The sequence below is a fragment of the Myotis daubentonii genome, chromosome 13 (genome assembly GCF_963259705.1).
Source record: "Myotis daubentonii chromosome 13, mMyoDau2.1, whole genome shotgun sequence".
In the NCBI taxonomy this organism is placed as follows: Eukaryota; Metazoa; Chordata; class Mammalia; order Chiroptera; family Vespertilionidae; genus Myotis; species Myotis daubentonii.
The window spans coordinates 63,503,267-63,519,625 of NC_081852.1; the positions used below are offsets into that span (position 1 = coordinate 63,503,267).

The following is a 16,359-nucleotide window of genomic DNA, read 5'->3' on the forward strand; positions in this document are numbered from 1 at the left end:
AATCAATAAAAATATTAAAAATAATTAAAGACAACCCTCAGGCTGTTCTCTGTATCTTCCTGAACACGTTGCTGTAGCCTACACTGGCCTCTCTCTCTCCTGGTGCCTTGCCTGAGACGCACGCACACACTAACTTAGCACATTCTATTTGCTGGCCTGAATGTACCCTATCCTACTTGCCCTCTAATTGTGTCGCCCGTGCTGGTCTTGAAGGCCCTCTGTCTCCCGGGGCTGGGGCCACACCCCCTGCAGGTCCTAACACGCCCGCCCGGTGCGGGACTCAGAGGGACTCAGAAATGGCTTCCGGTGAGCCTGCGAGGAGACGCTGCATGGACTGGACGGCCACCAGGCAGCTGCCAATCACCGAGCACTCATGACGCCCATAACAAGTGCCTTACCTGCGTCAGTCCCCTCACAACAGGACCGGAAGTGGGGTCATCTGATCATCCCCATTCTGGGGGGAGGGAGGGACGCAGAGGCCGCGTCTGCCGCCCAAGGTCCCAGCGCAGCGATGGGACAGTCACTGCTCCCCGGGCGGACAGGCCCGCTCCCGGCGCGAGCGCTTACCACCCTCTTACCTTTGGCTGCGGAGTAATAATACGCAATGAAGACCTTCCCAATGTTGTTGGAGCTCCGGAAGTACTTGAGGGTCATGGAGCTGGAGGAGGACTCGTAGGTGAGGTAGAAGCCAGAGCAGGTCCTCCCCAGGGACGTGGCCGAGGACGGGGGGCCGTCCAGGATGTCAAAGTATTCGTTGGTGCAGTCCAGGCTGCAAGGAAGTGGATGGCGCCTCAGGCCCCTGGCGGCAGCCCTGTGGGTGTGCTGGGAGGCAGGCCCTTATGTCATGACCCTAAAGAGGCTGCAGACAGATGAAACGCTGGCCTTCAAAGGAAGGATGCATTCCTTTTATCTCACTTTTCCCTCAAGGAGGAGTGGGGCTTTAACTGGGACTGGAGAGAGGCGGCCAAAGCTCTAGGTGTGCCCTGAGGACACAGTGCCTGGAAGCCCCGGGCACAGGGCAGGGCTGGGCGAACCAAGGCCATGGATCTCCTGGGCAGACGCAGGCAGAGACTGCTGGGTCTGCCCGCGTAGACACGGCTCCCAGGTCCAGTCCAGCCATTTATGAGCCTGGAGGGAGGGAGGTCCCACCCCGCCCAGCTCGCCTTGTGGGAGCAATCTGACTGGTCAGCTGCTCTCCCTTGTCAAGCTTTGTCCAGATGCCTCTAGTGCTCTCGTCAGAAACCCGTGTCCATGCCTCGGCCCCTGAGCCTCCTTCCCAACTCATATTTTGGTTAAGCAAATTCAAGGGAAATAAACAATTTAAGTGGCTTCTGGGGGGCAGTCTCCTTAAGACATTGATCTGCCAAGGATGTCAACCTTGACTACGACATTAAAATCGGAAAATTTCTCATATCTGAGGTCTGGGTCCCCTGGAATCTGCATCTTTAACCAGAGGCTGAAATACAGACACTCTGCGTCTTAATCTTCGCCTCTGTCACACACACATACACATGCACACACACAGACATGTGCACACATACAACATGCACACACACATGAACACATGTGCATACACATGCATGTGAAAATGGTGACCACTGAATAAGAGGTCTGCAGTCGAGCTAACAGTGTTGTACTCACGTCAAGTTCATGCTTCTGATGTTGCTCAGGAGTTACATTAAGAGGCCGCCGATAGGGGAACTGGGGGAGGGTACCTGGGACTCTCATTATTTTTGATTATTTTGGACTAAAACTTAGAGACATGGGGAGACTTAGTTGTGGGAACCAGCCAGGGAAGGCCATGTTGGCACTTTAGGCCGCGCTGCGGCTTCGGTGACGCGGGACCTACTTCAGGTAGGGGAAGGCCAGCAGCACGTGGTCGGACGCGTTGGCCCGGATCTCCCACACGCAGGTCACGTTGTCATGCATGTCACTCTGCGGCGGGTTCCTCACGGCGCCCGACGAGTTAGTGATGACGCCGCCGCACCGAGGTTTCTCTAAAGGCAGGAGGGGTTCAGGATCTCCACTCTCCATCATTCAGTTCACTCATGTCATAGTTCACACATTTTATCTTTTCTTTCCAAATTCAGACCATTCACGCCCAAAGTCTCACCTGCAGCGGCCGTCCCTGCCATGGCAGCCGACGGGCGACCTGTCAAACACCAAGGGCACACGGACTGTCAGTGGGCACGAGGCCCACGCTGCCTGGGCCCCTCCCAGAGCCACGGAGCCCATCTGGGGGTGAGCCGGCGCCGGGACAGATGCTGGCGTGGGGCGGGAAGAGGCACCGGTCTAGAACCTTCCCCGACACTGGCGCAGCCTTCCCTCGTCACACACACAAATGAGCTATGCTTAAGTTGGGTTTAAGAAAATGAAAGATGCGAGATGCTGGTTCCATCGCCAATTCCAGGGACCCTGGGGTCTGGAGCTACGCGGCTTCGATGGATGAACAGCAAGAGGCACCGATGCACTGCTCCCTTCCACCTGCTGCTCAGGGGCCAGGAGTCGGGACCAAGGATGCTTGGATCCTCCTTCCCGCCCTGACGCATCTCCGACCAGCGGCATCTGGCCCAGAACTTCCCACTGGAGATTCTCTCCCAGGACCAGGCCACCCCTCCTGCTAGAGCCGACTACCCCGAGGAGGGGACTGAGGGTCGCTAGACCTCGTCCCCTTAGTCTGATGCGTGACACCTAGCGGAGCTGGCTGACGTGGGCGCAGGGACGGGTTTGGTGAAGGAGAGCCGGCACCTGGCATCTCTGGGGTCAGCACGGAGAGCAGTGGGGAAACCAGAGCATGGAGCTCCGCAGGGCTGGGCTGTACGGGGTGAGGCAGAGGCGAGGAGAGGGCGACGGAATGGGGGCCCCTGACCTTGGCCAGGTCTTTCCCACCAGCCACCTGCCCCTGGGCGGGAAGTGTTCTTAACTGCCTCTCAAGTCTTTTTAAAAAAATTATTATTGATTTCAGAGAGGAAGGGAGCAGGAGAGAGAGATAGAAACATCAATGATGAGAGAGAATTATTGATGGACTGCCTCCTGCACGCCCCACCCTGGGGATCAAGCTCGCAACCCGGGCCTGTGCCCTGACTGGGAATCGAACCATGACCTCCTGGTTCATAGGTGGGCGCTCAGCCACGGAGCCAGGTGGGCCGGGCTCTGCCTCTCAGATCTTAACCCCCTACCCGGGTCTCATTGCCGTCCTCTCGTGCCCTCGGAATGACGGACTGTGCCTGCTGTACAGGAGCCAAGAGTTTAGAGCCTGCTGCCTGCGTGTGGTGTTCGCGGTGAAGTGGAGGAGAGGTGGACGTGAGCCTAAGGTACGCTCCACCTCACCAGGGACATTCAGGGGCTCCGGGCTAGGCCCCCCCAACCCCACAGGAGAGTAAGGGACACAATTCCAGCAGAGCCTCTGCCCCAAGGGGTGGGCACGCTGCCCTTGGCGCCAGGGCCCTCCCTACCTGGTGGTGTTCCCGCCGTGTGTGCAGCATCTGTAGGCAGAGATGAGAGTGGCTGTGTGAGTTCTTACCCCACCTTTTGTAAGTTCTGCCTGGGAGGAGCCCAAGCCACTCGGCCTGGCAGGGGCGGGGTTACCTGAGCAGACCACGCCCGCGTCTTCTCCGTGCCCGCAGTTGTGGGAGAGCCAGCCGAGGTGGGCACACTCCTCCAGGCGCCCCTCGTCGCCCCTGCAGCGCACGTCGTCCAGCAGGATCTTGCCAGAACCTTCCCCGAAGTGGGCCTCACCGGGCGCTGAAACGGCCCGGCCACACCCCAGCTGCCTGCAGACGACGTTGGCTTGTGGCAGGTCCCAGAGGTCATCGCACACGGTCCCCCAGATGCCCTGGTAGAAGAGTTCCACGCGGCCCGCGCAGCTCCCCCGGCTGCCCACCAGCCTCATGGGGGCCCAGCCTCCTGGGAAGAGTAGGGGTCACGGGGTGAGAACAGCGCCCTCTGCCTGTCGATGGCTGGACTGGCTTCTACCCAGACTAGCCTTCCTTGCATTCCATGACTTTGCAACTCACACCCTTCTGGCTGCCAGGAGAGATCCATGCTCGAAGGAGCCCGAATGCCCTCCTCTCCCTCACCCCGTTGAAGACAGCTTGCCGGGGGTTCGTCCTTCACACCAGCGGCCCCAGTTTTTCTCCTCCTCATAGCTTTGCTCTGCACGATGCGACATTGCAGCTCCCCTCTCATTTCCTATGCCTTCACTCTGGGCTGGTGGCTCCTGACTCGCTTTGCCAAAAGAATGTAGCAGAACTAATGATGCATATACCCTGTCCTACCTAAAGCCATGCTGATCTGAGTCTGAGACAGGTGACAGGCTCTCCTGGGCTCCATGGAAACTCTGGGACAATCATGAGAATAAGCCTGAGCCAGAGGGCTGGGTGATGAAAAACACATGACTGTATCACCTCTGTCACCTCAGATAACAGCTATGGAAAGGTAAGGTCTGTGAGGGAGGCCATCCTAGGCCAGACGGTCTTCCACCGACCTGCCAGCTAACCTGAAATGCATGTGGGAGCCCCGCCGAGATCAGCCAACACCAGCCAAGCCTACCCCAGATCTGCAAGGCAGCCCAGCTGACCCCCAGACTCACGGGCAATTACAAATGGTGCTGACCTAAGCCACTGTGTTTGGGGCGGTTTTATGTGAGAATAGATAACTCGTACATGTCTTCCTTACCCATATCCCTTTCTTAGATGACCTGTCCTACCTGAAGCCAGGAGGGGGCACGGGGCCAGTGCCATGTGCCCCATGACTGAGGCTGCCCAGTCAGCTCAAGTGTACGTCCGACTTCAGAGGAACCGGGCCCTGTGCTGAATCAGGCCAGATTTTCTGCTGGGAATTTGGAATTAGAAGAGGACAGGGAGGTCATATAGACTCAGGAACTGGTTCCCATACCTGCAGGTGGAGGTGTCCGGGCCTCCGGGGCTATGGTCAGTGAAGGCTCAGAGAAGCCATCCCCTAGAAAGAACAGCAGAGTGTGTCACTGTCCGCAGTGGGGAAAGAACAAGTGGGCATTGCATTACAAAACACTCTGAAGCTTTCGGTTTTCTTTCAGTTCATCTAAGGAAGCCACCATCAGCACCATCAAATGAGACTGCTTAACTTTTTATTCATCTATATTATGTTCACGGTAAAGGGACCCTTGAATTCTTGGCCCAGCAGAAATAAATCTTTAAAAAATAGGAAACTTAAGAACATCATATTTGAGGAACCTGAAGGAAATGAAAGCAGCATCTACAAACTGATAATGCTGGAATGTATTCAATAAATATGCATTGAATGGGAAGAATAATATGAGAAAGTTCTAAAGAGCTTCATGACCTGATTATTCAGTTCTGGAATCTAATTCTTATTCTGCCACATGCACATGAACTCCAGTGTCCTGATCTGGGCCAGGTGAAGAGAAGGCCATGGATGCAACCTCAGCCTCTTAGCTGTAAATGGAAAATTAATTCCTCCACAGAGACCTGCCTGTCTGCATAATACCAGATGTTGGCAGATATCTTAATAATTTACCTAAAATATTCTTGTTTGAGTGCTTAGCTCTCTATGTACATAACCACAAAAACACACAAACTAAAAATAGCCAAGGAAGTGATTCACAAGTACAAAGTTTAACTTACCAGGTAAACTAGTTTCTGCTGATAACGGTGCTGCTGCTGGTAACAATGCTGCTGGTAATGATGGCATTGATGATGGTGACAGTGGTGATGGTGATGATGACAATGGAGATGATGACAGAGGTGATGATAACAATGGGGATGTTGATGATGGTGACAGTGGTGATGATGATGGTGATAGTGGTAATGATGTTAACAATGGTGATGATGACAACGGTGGTGATGATGATAATGGTGATGATGATAGTGGTGATGATGGCAATGGTGATGACAATGATGGTGATGACAGAGGTGGAGATAATGATGATAGTGGTGATGATGATGCTGACAATGGTGATGATGATAGTGGTGATGACAATGGTGATGATGATGATGGTGATAATGGTGATGATGACAAAGGTGGTGATGATGACAGTAGTGATGATGACAGTGGTGATGACAATGGTGATGATGACAGTGGTGATGATGATAATGATGACAATGGTAATGATGATAATGGTGATGATGATGACGGTGATGACAATGGTGGTGATGATGACAGTGGTGATGATGACAATGGTGATGAAGACAATGTTAATGTTGATGGTGACAGTGGTGATGATGATAATGGTGATGATGACAATGGTGATGATAACAGTGATGATGATAATGGTGATGCTGCTGCTGACAATGGTAATGATGACAGTGGTGAGGATAACAGTGGTGATAATGGTGATGTTGATGATGACAGTGGTGGTGATGATGATGGTGATAATGGTGATGATGATGATGATGGTGATGGCAGTGGTGATGATAATGTTGATGACGATGATGACAGTAGTGATGATGATGATGGTGATGATGACATTGGTGATGATGGTGATGATGATGACAGTGGTGATGATGATGAGGATGACAGTGGTGGAGATGATGATGACAGTAGTGATGATGATGATGGTGATGATGACATTGGTGATGATGATGGTGATGATGATGACAGTGGTGGTGATGATGAGGATGACAGTGGTGGAGATGATGATGACAGTAGTGATGATGATGATGATAATGGTGATGGTAATGATGATGACAGTGGTGATGATGGTGATAATGGTGATGAGTATGACAGTGGTGGAGATGATGATGACAGTGGTGATGATGGTGATAATGGTAATGATAGTGGTGATAATGGTGTTGATGATGACAGTGGTAATGATGACAATGGTGACAATGATAATGGTGATGATGATAAGGATGACAATGGTAGTGATGATAATGGTGATGATGATGACAATGGTGATGATGATAATGGTGTTGATGACAATGGTGATGATGACAATGGTAATGATAATGGTGATGATGACGATGGTGATGATGACAATGGTAATGATAATGGTGATGATGATGACAATGGTGATGATGACAATGGTAATGATGATGATAATGGTGATGATGACAATGGTGATGATGACAATGGTAATGATGATGATGATAATGGTAATGATGATGATGACAATGGTGATGATGATAATGGTAATGATGATAATGGTGATGATGATGACGATGGTGATGATGACAATGGTAATGATAATGGTGATGATGATGACAATGGTGATGATGACAATGGTGATGATAATGGTGATGATGACAATGGTGATGATGATAATGGTGAAGATGATGATAATGGTGATGCTGCTGCTGACAATGGTAATGATGACAATGGTGATGATGACAATGGTAGTGATGATAACAGTGGTGATGATGACAATGGTGATGATGATGATGATAATGGTGAAGATGATGATAGTGGTGATGGTGATGATAATGGTGATGCTGCTACTGACAATGGTGATGATGACAGTGGTGATAACAATGGTGATGATGATGACAGTGGTGATGATGATGATGAGGATGACAGCGGTGGAGATGATGATGACAGTAGTGACAATGATGATGATAATGGTGATGCTGCTGCCGACAATGGTGATGATGATAATGGTGATGATGACAATGGTGATGATGACAATGGTAATGATGATAATGGTGATGATGATGACGATGATGATGACAATGGTAATGATAATGGTGATGATGATGACAATGGTGATGATAATGGTAATGATGATGATAATGGTGATGATAATGGTGATGATGACAATGGTAATGATGATGATAATGGTAATGATGATGATGACAATGGTGATGATGATAATGGTGATGATGACAATGGTAATGATGATAATGGTGATGATGATGACGATGGTGATGATGACAAGGGTAATAATGATAATGGTGATGATGATGACAATGGTGATGATGACAATGGTAATGATGATGATAATGGTGATGATGACAATGGTGATGACAATGGTAATGATGATGATGATAATGGTAATGATGATGATGACAATGATGATGATGATAATGGTGAAGATGATGATAATGGTGATGATGATGATAATGGTGATGCTGCTACTGACAATGGTGATGATGACAGTGGTGATAACAATGGTGATGATGATGACAGTGGTGATGATGATGATGAGGATGACAGCGGTGGAGATGATGATGACAGTAGTGATGATGATGATAATGGTGATGCTGCTGCCGACAATGGTGATGATGATAATGGTGATGATGATGATGACGACAGTGGTGATGGTGATAATGGTGATGAAGATGACGACAGTAGTGGTAATGATGGTGGTGATGGTGATGATGGTGATGATGATGACAGTGGTGGAGATGATGGTGACAGTGGTGATGATGATGATAACAATGGTGATGGTGATGATGATGACAGTGGTGATGGTGATAATGGTGATGATGATGACAGTGGTGATGATGACAATGGTGATGATGGTGATGATAGTGGTAATGATGATGATAATGGTGATGATGATGGTGACAGTGGTGATGAAGATGATGATGACAATGCTGACAATGGCAACGATGGCGATGATGAAGATGATGGTAATTCTGCTTCTGCTTATCAGGATTATAAAAAAAAGTTCCTTTTTGTTTTAAGACAGTGGTTTTCAAGGTGTGGTTCCCTACCACAGTATAAGCATCTGGACTTGTTGGAAATGCAAATCTTCCACCCCACTCTGGGCCTACTGAACTAGAAACTCTGGGAGGGGCCCAGCATTGTGCATTTTTAATAAACCCGCAGGGTAATTCTGATGAAAAGTAACATTCAAAAACCACTGCTTTAGGATAAAAAGTAAAGGATTGGAATAGCCCCATGGTTTCTTCTAGTGGCAAAGTTACTTTAAAATTGCATAACTATAATTTTTCACCTGGTGTTGTTTCACTGTCTGTTAAAAAAATCAGGCCTCACAGATTCAAGACAGATGATTTTCTGATCTAATCACTCTGGGACACAAATGGCAATTTTCTCTCAAATGAGTGATTTGTGATGATTGATGGGCATAGTCACAGAAAACTATATCCTAAAGCCAGCGCCTATTAATTATAGTCCTTCAATGGCCCCAGAAGAGTCCTGTCTTGCCCGGTAATCCAGTTCTGATCTGGGGAGGTTCTTGCACTTGGGCATTGTGTCCTGCTAGCTGATTTCCAAACCCTCTTTTGCTGATGTTACTCATCAGTGTTGCGCTCTCCTCCAGGCCACACCCTAAGTGGAGCCTGGGACCTCTCCGTAGGCAGCCGCCCCGCAGAGGGGCTGTCAGGCCAGGGTGAGCAGGTTTCCTGAGAGCAGGAGGCCCAGGTCAACACCACAGATCTGAGCTCTGAGCCCTCTCTGTGATGGTGGGCAGACGCAGAGACTGGGAAAGCCGGTTAGACTCCAAGTCAAATAGATAATCAAACCAGCCCCTGTAAACTGCGCCAAGCTCGATCAGACAGGGTCGTTTTCATTCCATTTCCACCGAAAGTATTAGCCGGGCAGAACTAGAGGTAGCACGGGGCCTAGAAACAGCCCATGGGTCTCACCTGGCGGGAAGGCGTCTGCCGCTAGAGGACCTGCGCGTGTGGAGAGGGAACCATCAGCCCCACAGGAGGCCCCCGCTCACTTCCCACTTCCTGTCAGAGCCCCTTCCGCCCACGAGTCCCGGAGAGAACACACGACCCCTCACCGGAGCAGACGGCCCCAGCGTCATCCTCGTGGCCACAGCCGTGCGTGAACCAGGTGTCGTGGGCGCACAGGGCCAGGTGGCGCTCCTCACCGCTGCAGTGCACGTTGTCCAGGAGAATCTTCCCGAAGCCCGGCCCGAAGTGGGCGCCCAGCGGGGCAGACACCGCGCGGCCGCAGCCCAGCTGCCGGCACACCACCTGGGCCTCCCGCAGGCCCCAGCCGTCCCCGCACACCGACCCCCAGGCGCCCCGGTAGAACACCTCCACGCGCCCCGAGCACCTCCCGGTGCCGTTGGCGAGCCTCATCCTGGGCGGATCGTCTGTGGAAACAGCAATAAGGGCACATTTTGGAAACTTGCCTTTTGCACTCACCCTGTTTGCCCGGCTCCCAGATTCGGGGGAAGTTTGATCGCTCCCCACGTATGAGTGCTCAGCACTCCCACCGCTGCGTGAGGTGCCCCTGGCGGTCGAGGCCACAGAGAGGATCAGGTGGAACATGCGTTGCTGAGCCAGGACCTGCCCCCAGCCGGGCAGACACGAAACATCACAGAAATGTATTTCTGTCCGTGGGGAAAGGCGCCCATTATGGGGTTTATTCAAAAAGATTCAACACCACAGCTGCTAAAAGCAGTAAAATCTACCTATAAATCTTTATAGCCATCAACACAGATCCACCTCAGAAACGTGACATGGAGTAGAGAATGCAAGGAGTGGATGACCGACGGGCACCGATGTCATTGGTGAGAGAGAAAACCACAATGACTCATAGAGCCGCGCAAGTCGTATTTGTCAAAGTCTTAAGAATGAACGGGAACACACACACCACCTCCAGGGGTGCTTGTCTCCGAGGCAGAGGAAGAGAACAGGGGGACGGGCGTCTGGAAGCTCAAAGCTGCCTGTCATGTGCTATTCCTTGACAAGATGGAACCCAGGGTGACAAACTGTGAGCACCAGCCCCGGAGGCACGGGGCACGGCTGTCTGCTCCCCTAGTCTCCTCGCTGCCTGAACTTTCCAATGTGTCTGTGCAGCGGCAGGAAAGCGGGGTGCTCGGGCGCTCAGCCGGGTGCTGGGGGCGTGGTCCTCTCTCTCTGGCCCGTGCAGCCCCGCCCCCTCCCTGGCTGTCACGGCCTCCCCTGGGGCTCACGCGCACAATGGCGTGTCCTGTGAGCCGGTGGCTGACCTGGCGGGCTGGGCCAAGGATCGTCGGCTTGACGACTCGAAGGAGGCGGGTCCATGGCAGGTGGCTCTAGAACGACACGGAAGCGGTGGTCAGGGCCACAACACCTTCCCGAGACACAGATGAGACGCCGTCAGAGGACTCAGCTGGCCCTGCTGAAGGGCCGCCTGCCTGGCCACGAGCTCACAGAGAAGGACCCGTCTCTCACGAGGCTGGGGTCAAGTCCAGGCGGCAGAGCGGACGCTCCTAACGCCATCCTGCTTTCCCCAAATGCCTCGCCCCCTTTTTTTAAAAGTTAGTTTTCTGGGGGGTTAATCTCCCCCGAGGATATTTTTCCATTGATTTTTAGAGAGAGCGGAAGGGAGAGGGAGAGACAGAGAGAAACATCAATGATGAGAGAGAATCATGGATTGGCTGCTTCCTGCACACCCAGCACTAGGGATCGAGCCCACAACCCAGGCCTGTGCCCTGACCTGGAATCGAACCGTAACCTCCTGGTTCCTAGGTCGATGCTCAACCCCTGAGCCCCACCCGCGGGCATGATGGTCTTTGACAGTAAAATTAGGGATAAACACAAACGGAAGCTGGACAGCATGAATCCAGGCACCTCAGGGCCCCGTCCCCCTCCATTCAGCATGCCCTCAGGCTGAATAGCAGTCACTAGCGATGGGCGGTGCAACTGAGCAGTTAAACTCGGTCAAAGGAGGCGGGGAGGGGTGGAGGCGGGGGGGGGGGGGGGGGTCCTACCTGGCGATGCTGAACGCGCCGCAGTCAGAGGAGGGAGCGGAGTGGAGCCGGCAGCAGGCAGCACTGCGATACAGACCCACCCATCAGCCTGTCGCACGCGCCACGTCCGTGCTGCTCATCAGTTTACTTGGTTCTGTGGCGCCCACAGGCTGACGCGCCTCAGAGGGAAAGGAGGTCGGGGGCGGGAGACCAACCACAGAGCTTGTAGGCACAGAGGCCTGACACATGGACACAGACAACAGTGTGGTGAGGGCTGGGGAGGGGCAGCAGCGGGGTGGACAGGACAAGGGGGACAGCTGCAATACTTCCAACAATAAAGATAAATTTGAAAATAAAAATAATGAGAATTCTCCCCCAAAAGCTCTATCCAGTGTTGCTCAGTGGGTAGAGCGTCGGCCTGCGGACTGAAGGATCCCAGGTTTGATTCTGGTCAAGAGCACGTGCCCAATTGCGGACTGGAGCCCCAGTGGGGGGTGTGCAGGAGGCAGCCGGTTCATGATTCTCTGTCATCATTGATGTTTCTCTCTCGCTCTCCCTCTCCCTTCCTCTCTGAGATCAATAAAAATATATTTAAAAAAAGAATTCCCCTCCCCCAAAAAAACACTCATGAACACACGTGCTCACAGTGACTTGAGAGGGGTGTGGCCAGCGAGGGCCCCCATGATCTCATAAGTTGTAGTTTTGCCTCAACTCTGAAGCGACCACTAGGCAAGTGATAGACGTGCTAAGCTGCCTCTCAGCCATGGGCCCTCACTCACCCCGTCTCCTCTCTCCCAGACTCTACGTCCCAGGCAGGTGTTTGGTGTTTTGTGATAAGAATTACGTGTTGCCCAGCCGGCGGGGCTCAGCAGTTGAACATCGACCTATAAACCAGGAGTTCCATTCCCAGTCAGGGCACATGCCCGGGTTGCAGGCTCCATCCCCAGTAGGAGGTGTGCAGGAGGCAGCCGGTCCATGATTCCCCCTCGTATTTTAAAAAATGTTTTAATGATTTTAAAGAGAGCGGAAGGGAGGCGGAGAGAGACAGGAACATCCATGATGAGAGAGAATCAAGGATCAGCTGCCTCCTGCACGCCCCACACTGGGGAGCGAACCCGTAACCCGGGCCTGTGCCCTGACTGGGAATAGAACCCTGACCTCCTGGTTCCTAGGTCGACCCTCAACCCCTGAGCCCCGCCGGCCAGGCCACAAGCATTCTTAAAAGTGGAGCTGGAGGTTGGAGCGTCAGAGAGGAATTTGAAGACACGACCCTGCTGGCTTTGAAGCCGGAAGAAGGAGCGGAGCCCAGGAGGGGGCGGCCCCAGGACCCGGGAGAGGCAGGCGTGGTCCTGCCCCGCGGCCTCCAGGGGGACAGGACCCTGGACAGCGATTTCGCGGGTGAGACTCCTCCTGGACTCTGACCCCAGAGCCGAAGGCAGCGCTTGGGTGCGGCTCACACACTGGGTTTGTGGGAACTGGTGGCCTTGGCACAGGACACGCAGAATGAGCCGGTGTCACACGCGCTCAAACGCCGCCTCCTCCGCGGAACGGAGCGCGGCCGGTAACCGCTGAGCGAGCAGCGGCCGGAGCGACGCCGACAGGCGGCCTTGGACCCACTCACGCCCGATGCTTTCAGGACTCGTTCCAGACACCGGCAGCGCCGTCCTCTCTGAGGACGGAGGGGATCTCGGGGCCCGCCTGAGAACGAGCTCCCCACAAACTCAGCCACGGGGCGGCTGGGGGTCACCAGGGAAGGACCTCTTTCCTGAATTTGGAGGGACCGTGAGACCCTCCGAGGGGTCAGCACAGGGTGGGCGCCATCTTACCTGACAGGATGGCGTCCGAGTCCCCGTCATCTGTGGGCACGAGAGAAATGGAGAGGTTTTCATGTGATTAAAGGGGTGACGTTCACCCCACCTGCTTCTGAGCGTCAGGGCCGCCTAGGGGGACAGGTGGGAACGGACCCGAGGAACACGGGCCGGACAGTGCCGCCCGGGACATCACGGACGCTCAGAGGTGCTTGCCCATGGGATCATTTTGAAGAGACCCCAGAGGCGACAGCTGCACCTCGGGGCCCTGAATGGCACACAGAGCAGCCCTCACCCCGGGCTGGAGCGCCATCTGCCGGCCAGGGCAGCGGTGCCCACCTGGGACCAGAGCCGGTGACCACGGCCCGTCCACATCCGAGCCCTTTCCCGGCCCCTGCCTCTCGGGACCCACGGGCGCCATCAGTCCTCCGGGCCCTCGGCAAACACGGCTGTTATCCGTGTCGCATACATGCATCTGCTACAGATTTCAAATGACCGGCACTGCCCACTGCGTGTCCTCCCCTGGCACCGGCCTCCTGCCTGCCCAGGGGCGCAGAGAATGGGAAGCGTCAGGCCGATGGGACAGAAGCACGAACTCACCCAGTGCCAGCTTTAGGCGCTCGGTCTCGGCGGCTACGGGGGGAGAGGAGGTCACTTTAGAAAAGGGCCAATGTTGTCCTGGAAAAGCTTCAACCAAAATAAGTTTCATCATGAAAGAATGTGACTCCAGGAATAAGAATGTCGGTTCTCCGGCCTTAGTTCAGAGGACTGTTCATTAACCATCACACACATACGTGATGAGCAGGACAGCGTGTCTGGCCACACGTGTCCCACTCTGCTGTGCTGCGTGTGTCCGCCCTGCAGACGCCGTGACAACCGGGAGGCAAACACTCCTCGTGCCACGGAACAGGCGGAGCCCGCGGCTAGGAGACAGACGTGTTGATAGAACTCTAACCCCACCCGACGACACAAAGCCATCGAGGGGGGAAAAAGAGAAACCAACGATAAATGCAAACAAGCCAACCTCACCCCCTGCGCGCACACACACAAACACACACACACGCATGCATACACATGCAGGCACATACACCCCCACATGCACGCAAGCACGCACACATACACACACAAACATGCACACACACACACCACACACACATGCAGGCATGCACACACACGCGCGTGCACACACGCACATGCACACACGCACACGCACACACTTGGCCCCCAATGTCTGAGCTGTTTGAATGGACTTTGAAAACATACTAGTTACGTTAGTGCCACACAGAGAGAGTCCCCGGGCTGCAACCACGGGAACCTCAGCCGTGACCTGCTCACCGCTCTGGACCCACGAAGCCATTTCCTTCTTCCCATCACACACATGCACCTTTCATCGCGGTGAGCTGAATACCAGCTACGTGTTTGGTGGACATTCATTTGTGTATGTGTGTGGCTGTGTGCACACATGTGCATGCATGTGAATGCACGTGCACGAGCACATGCATGTGAGAGCATTGCATAGTGCATGTGTGGGTGTGTGCATGTGTGTGAGTATATGTATGCAAGAGAGTGTGTGCATGTGTATGGGTGTGTGGGTGGCTGTGCATATGTGGGGGTGTGTGCATGCATGTGGGTGTGCATGCATGTGTGTGGTGTGTATGTGCGTGCGTGTGTTTGCATATGTGGGGGTGGGGTGCACGTGTGTGGGTGGCTGTGCATATGTGTGTGGGGGGGTGCATGTGTGTGTGCATATGTGTGGGTGGCTGTGCATATGTGTGGGTGGGGGTGCATGTGTGTGTGGGTGTACATGCATGTGTGTGTGCACGCGTGTGTGGTGTGTGTGTGTGTGTGTGTGTGTGCATGTGCGTGTGGGGGTGGGTGGGAGGGGAGGTTGGCCTGTGGAGCTGTCAGCTTGCTGGCGGCACAGCAGGGCACAGTATGACCAGGGCGAATGCGAGCAGGCGGCCAGGGGCCCAGCCCAGATCTGACACCACTGACTCCCACCCTGACCGAGACCGTGGCGCCAGGGGGAGCCCGGGCTGAGTGCCCTGGGGGTGGGGGGCTGTGGGCCGGAGGGAGGCGGGGAGGGGGGTGGCCAGTGTCCGGCCTCGAGGCAGAGCAGGTGTGCACCCAGCTGGGCAGATCGCAACTCGATCGCCTTGCGGTTTTAGAGAGATTTTAACTGTTTGCCTTGGCTCGTGCTGAGCAGATAAACTCTATGCAGGGGACAACCACACTCCGGGCACAGGCCTGGCTGTTCCCGGAAGCTCTCGGGGCCCGTTGTCTGGAGGTGCTTGTGCAACCGCTGAAGAGCCCACGAGCACCTCCAGGGCCGTATCGCATCGCTGATCCCACGCTCCTGGGAGCTCAAGGTCAGTCTGTAAGCTGCAGGGGGAAGTGCATACTCAGGGCAGAGGTGGCGCGAGCACAGGTGGGGGAGGCGGGGTGGGCGCAGCTGGAGCAGGGCCAGGCCGGCCCGGGACAACAGCTACTCGCCTGTGGCGTCTGCAGGGCCCCCGTGCCTCTCCAATCCCCTCGATGCCAGCAGCTCAGGAAACACCTGAGACCCTGGCGCGCTTATCCTGGAGGAGCGGGCAGCGGGCAGCAGTGGGGAGAGTAATGAGTGTTGTTTTCCACTCACTCACTCTGACCATTTCTGAGTGCCTGCTGCTGTGCCTGCTGCTGTGCCCGTGGGGCGGGAAGCAGGCCCGTGCCACCCCGTGCCCTCGGTGGGCAGGGTTGGCTGGAAGTCAGGACAGGGCAGAGCAAGGAGAGGGCTGTGCCCTCCTATCGAAGGCCCAGCTCGGGGCTGTTTCCAACGCATCATCCATCATCGAGTCGTTACCAAGGTGTTGTCTTAAGAGAATCGCTGGATTTCAGGGAGCTTTTTCCCAGTTCCCAGCAATCTTTAAACTCACTGTCCCAAACTGGGGGTTGTCTCCATCCCCCGACTCGCACACA

The 16,359-nt window shown here is 54.1% G+C and overlaps 1 protein-coding gene across 1 annotated transcript in view; it reads right to left on the reverse strand.

The window, feature by feature from the left end:
* The window catches only part of DMBT1 (deleted in malignant brain tumors 1), a 256,667-nt gene that overhangs the window by 16,522 nt on the left and 223,786 nt on the right, over positions 1-16,359 (reverse strand). Inside the window, exons 38-45 of the mRNA XM_059661998.1 lie at positions 15,421-15,505; positions 9,692-9,990; positions 9,549-9,578; positions 4,897-4,959; positions 3,589-3,906; positions 2,114-2,152; positions 1,850-1,997; positions 579-769 (exon numbers count right to left, since the gene is read on the reverse strand). Of these exons, the coding sequence (XP_059517981.1) occupies positions 579-769; positions 1,850-1,997; positions 2,114-2,152; positions 3,589-3,906; positions 4,897-4,959; positions 9,549-9,578; positions 9,692-9,990; positions 15,421-15,505 (1,173 nt within the window). The remainder of the gene's footprint in view (positions 1-578; positions 770-1,849; positions 1,998-2,113; positions 2,153-3,588; positions 3,907-4,896; positions 4,960-9,548; positions 9,579-9,691; positions 9,991-15,420; positions 15,506-16,359) is intronic.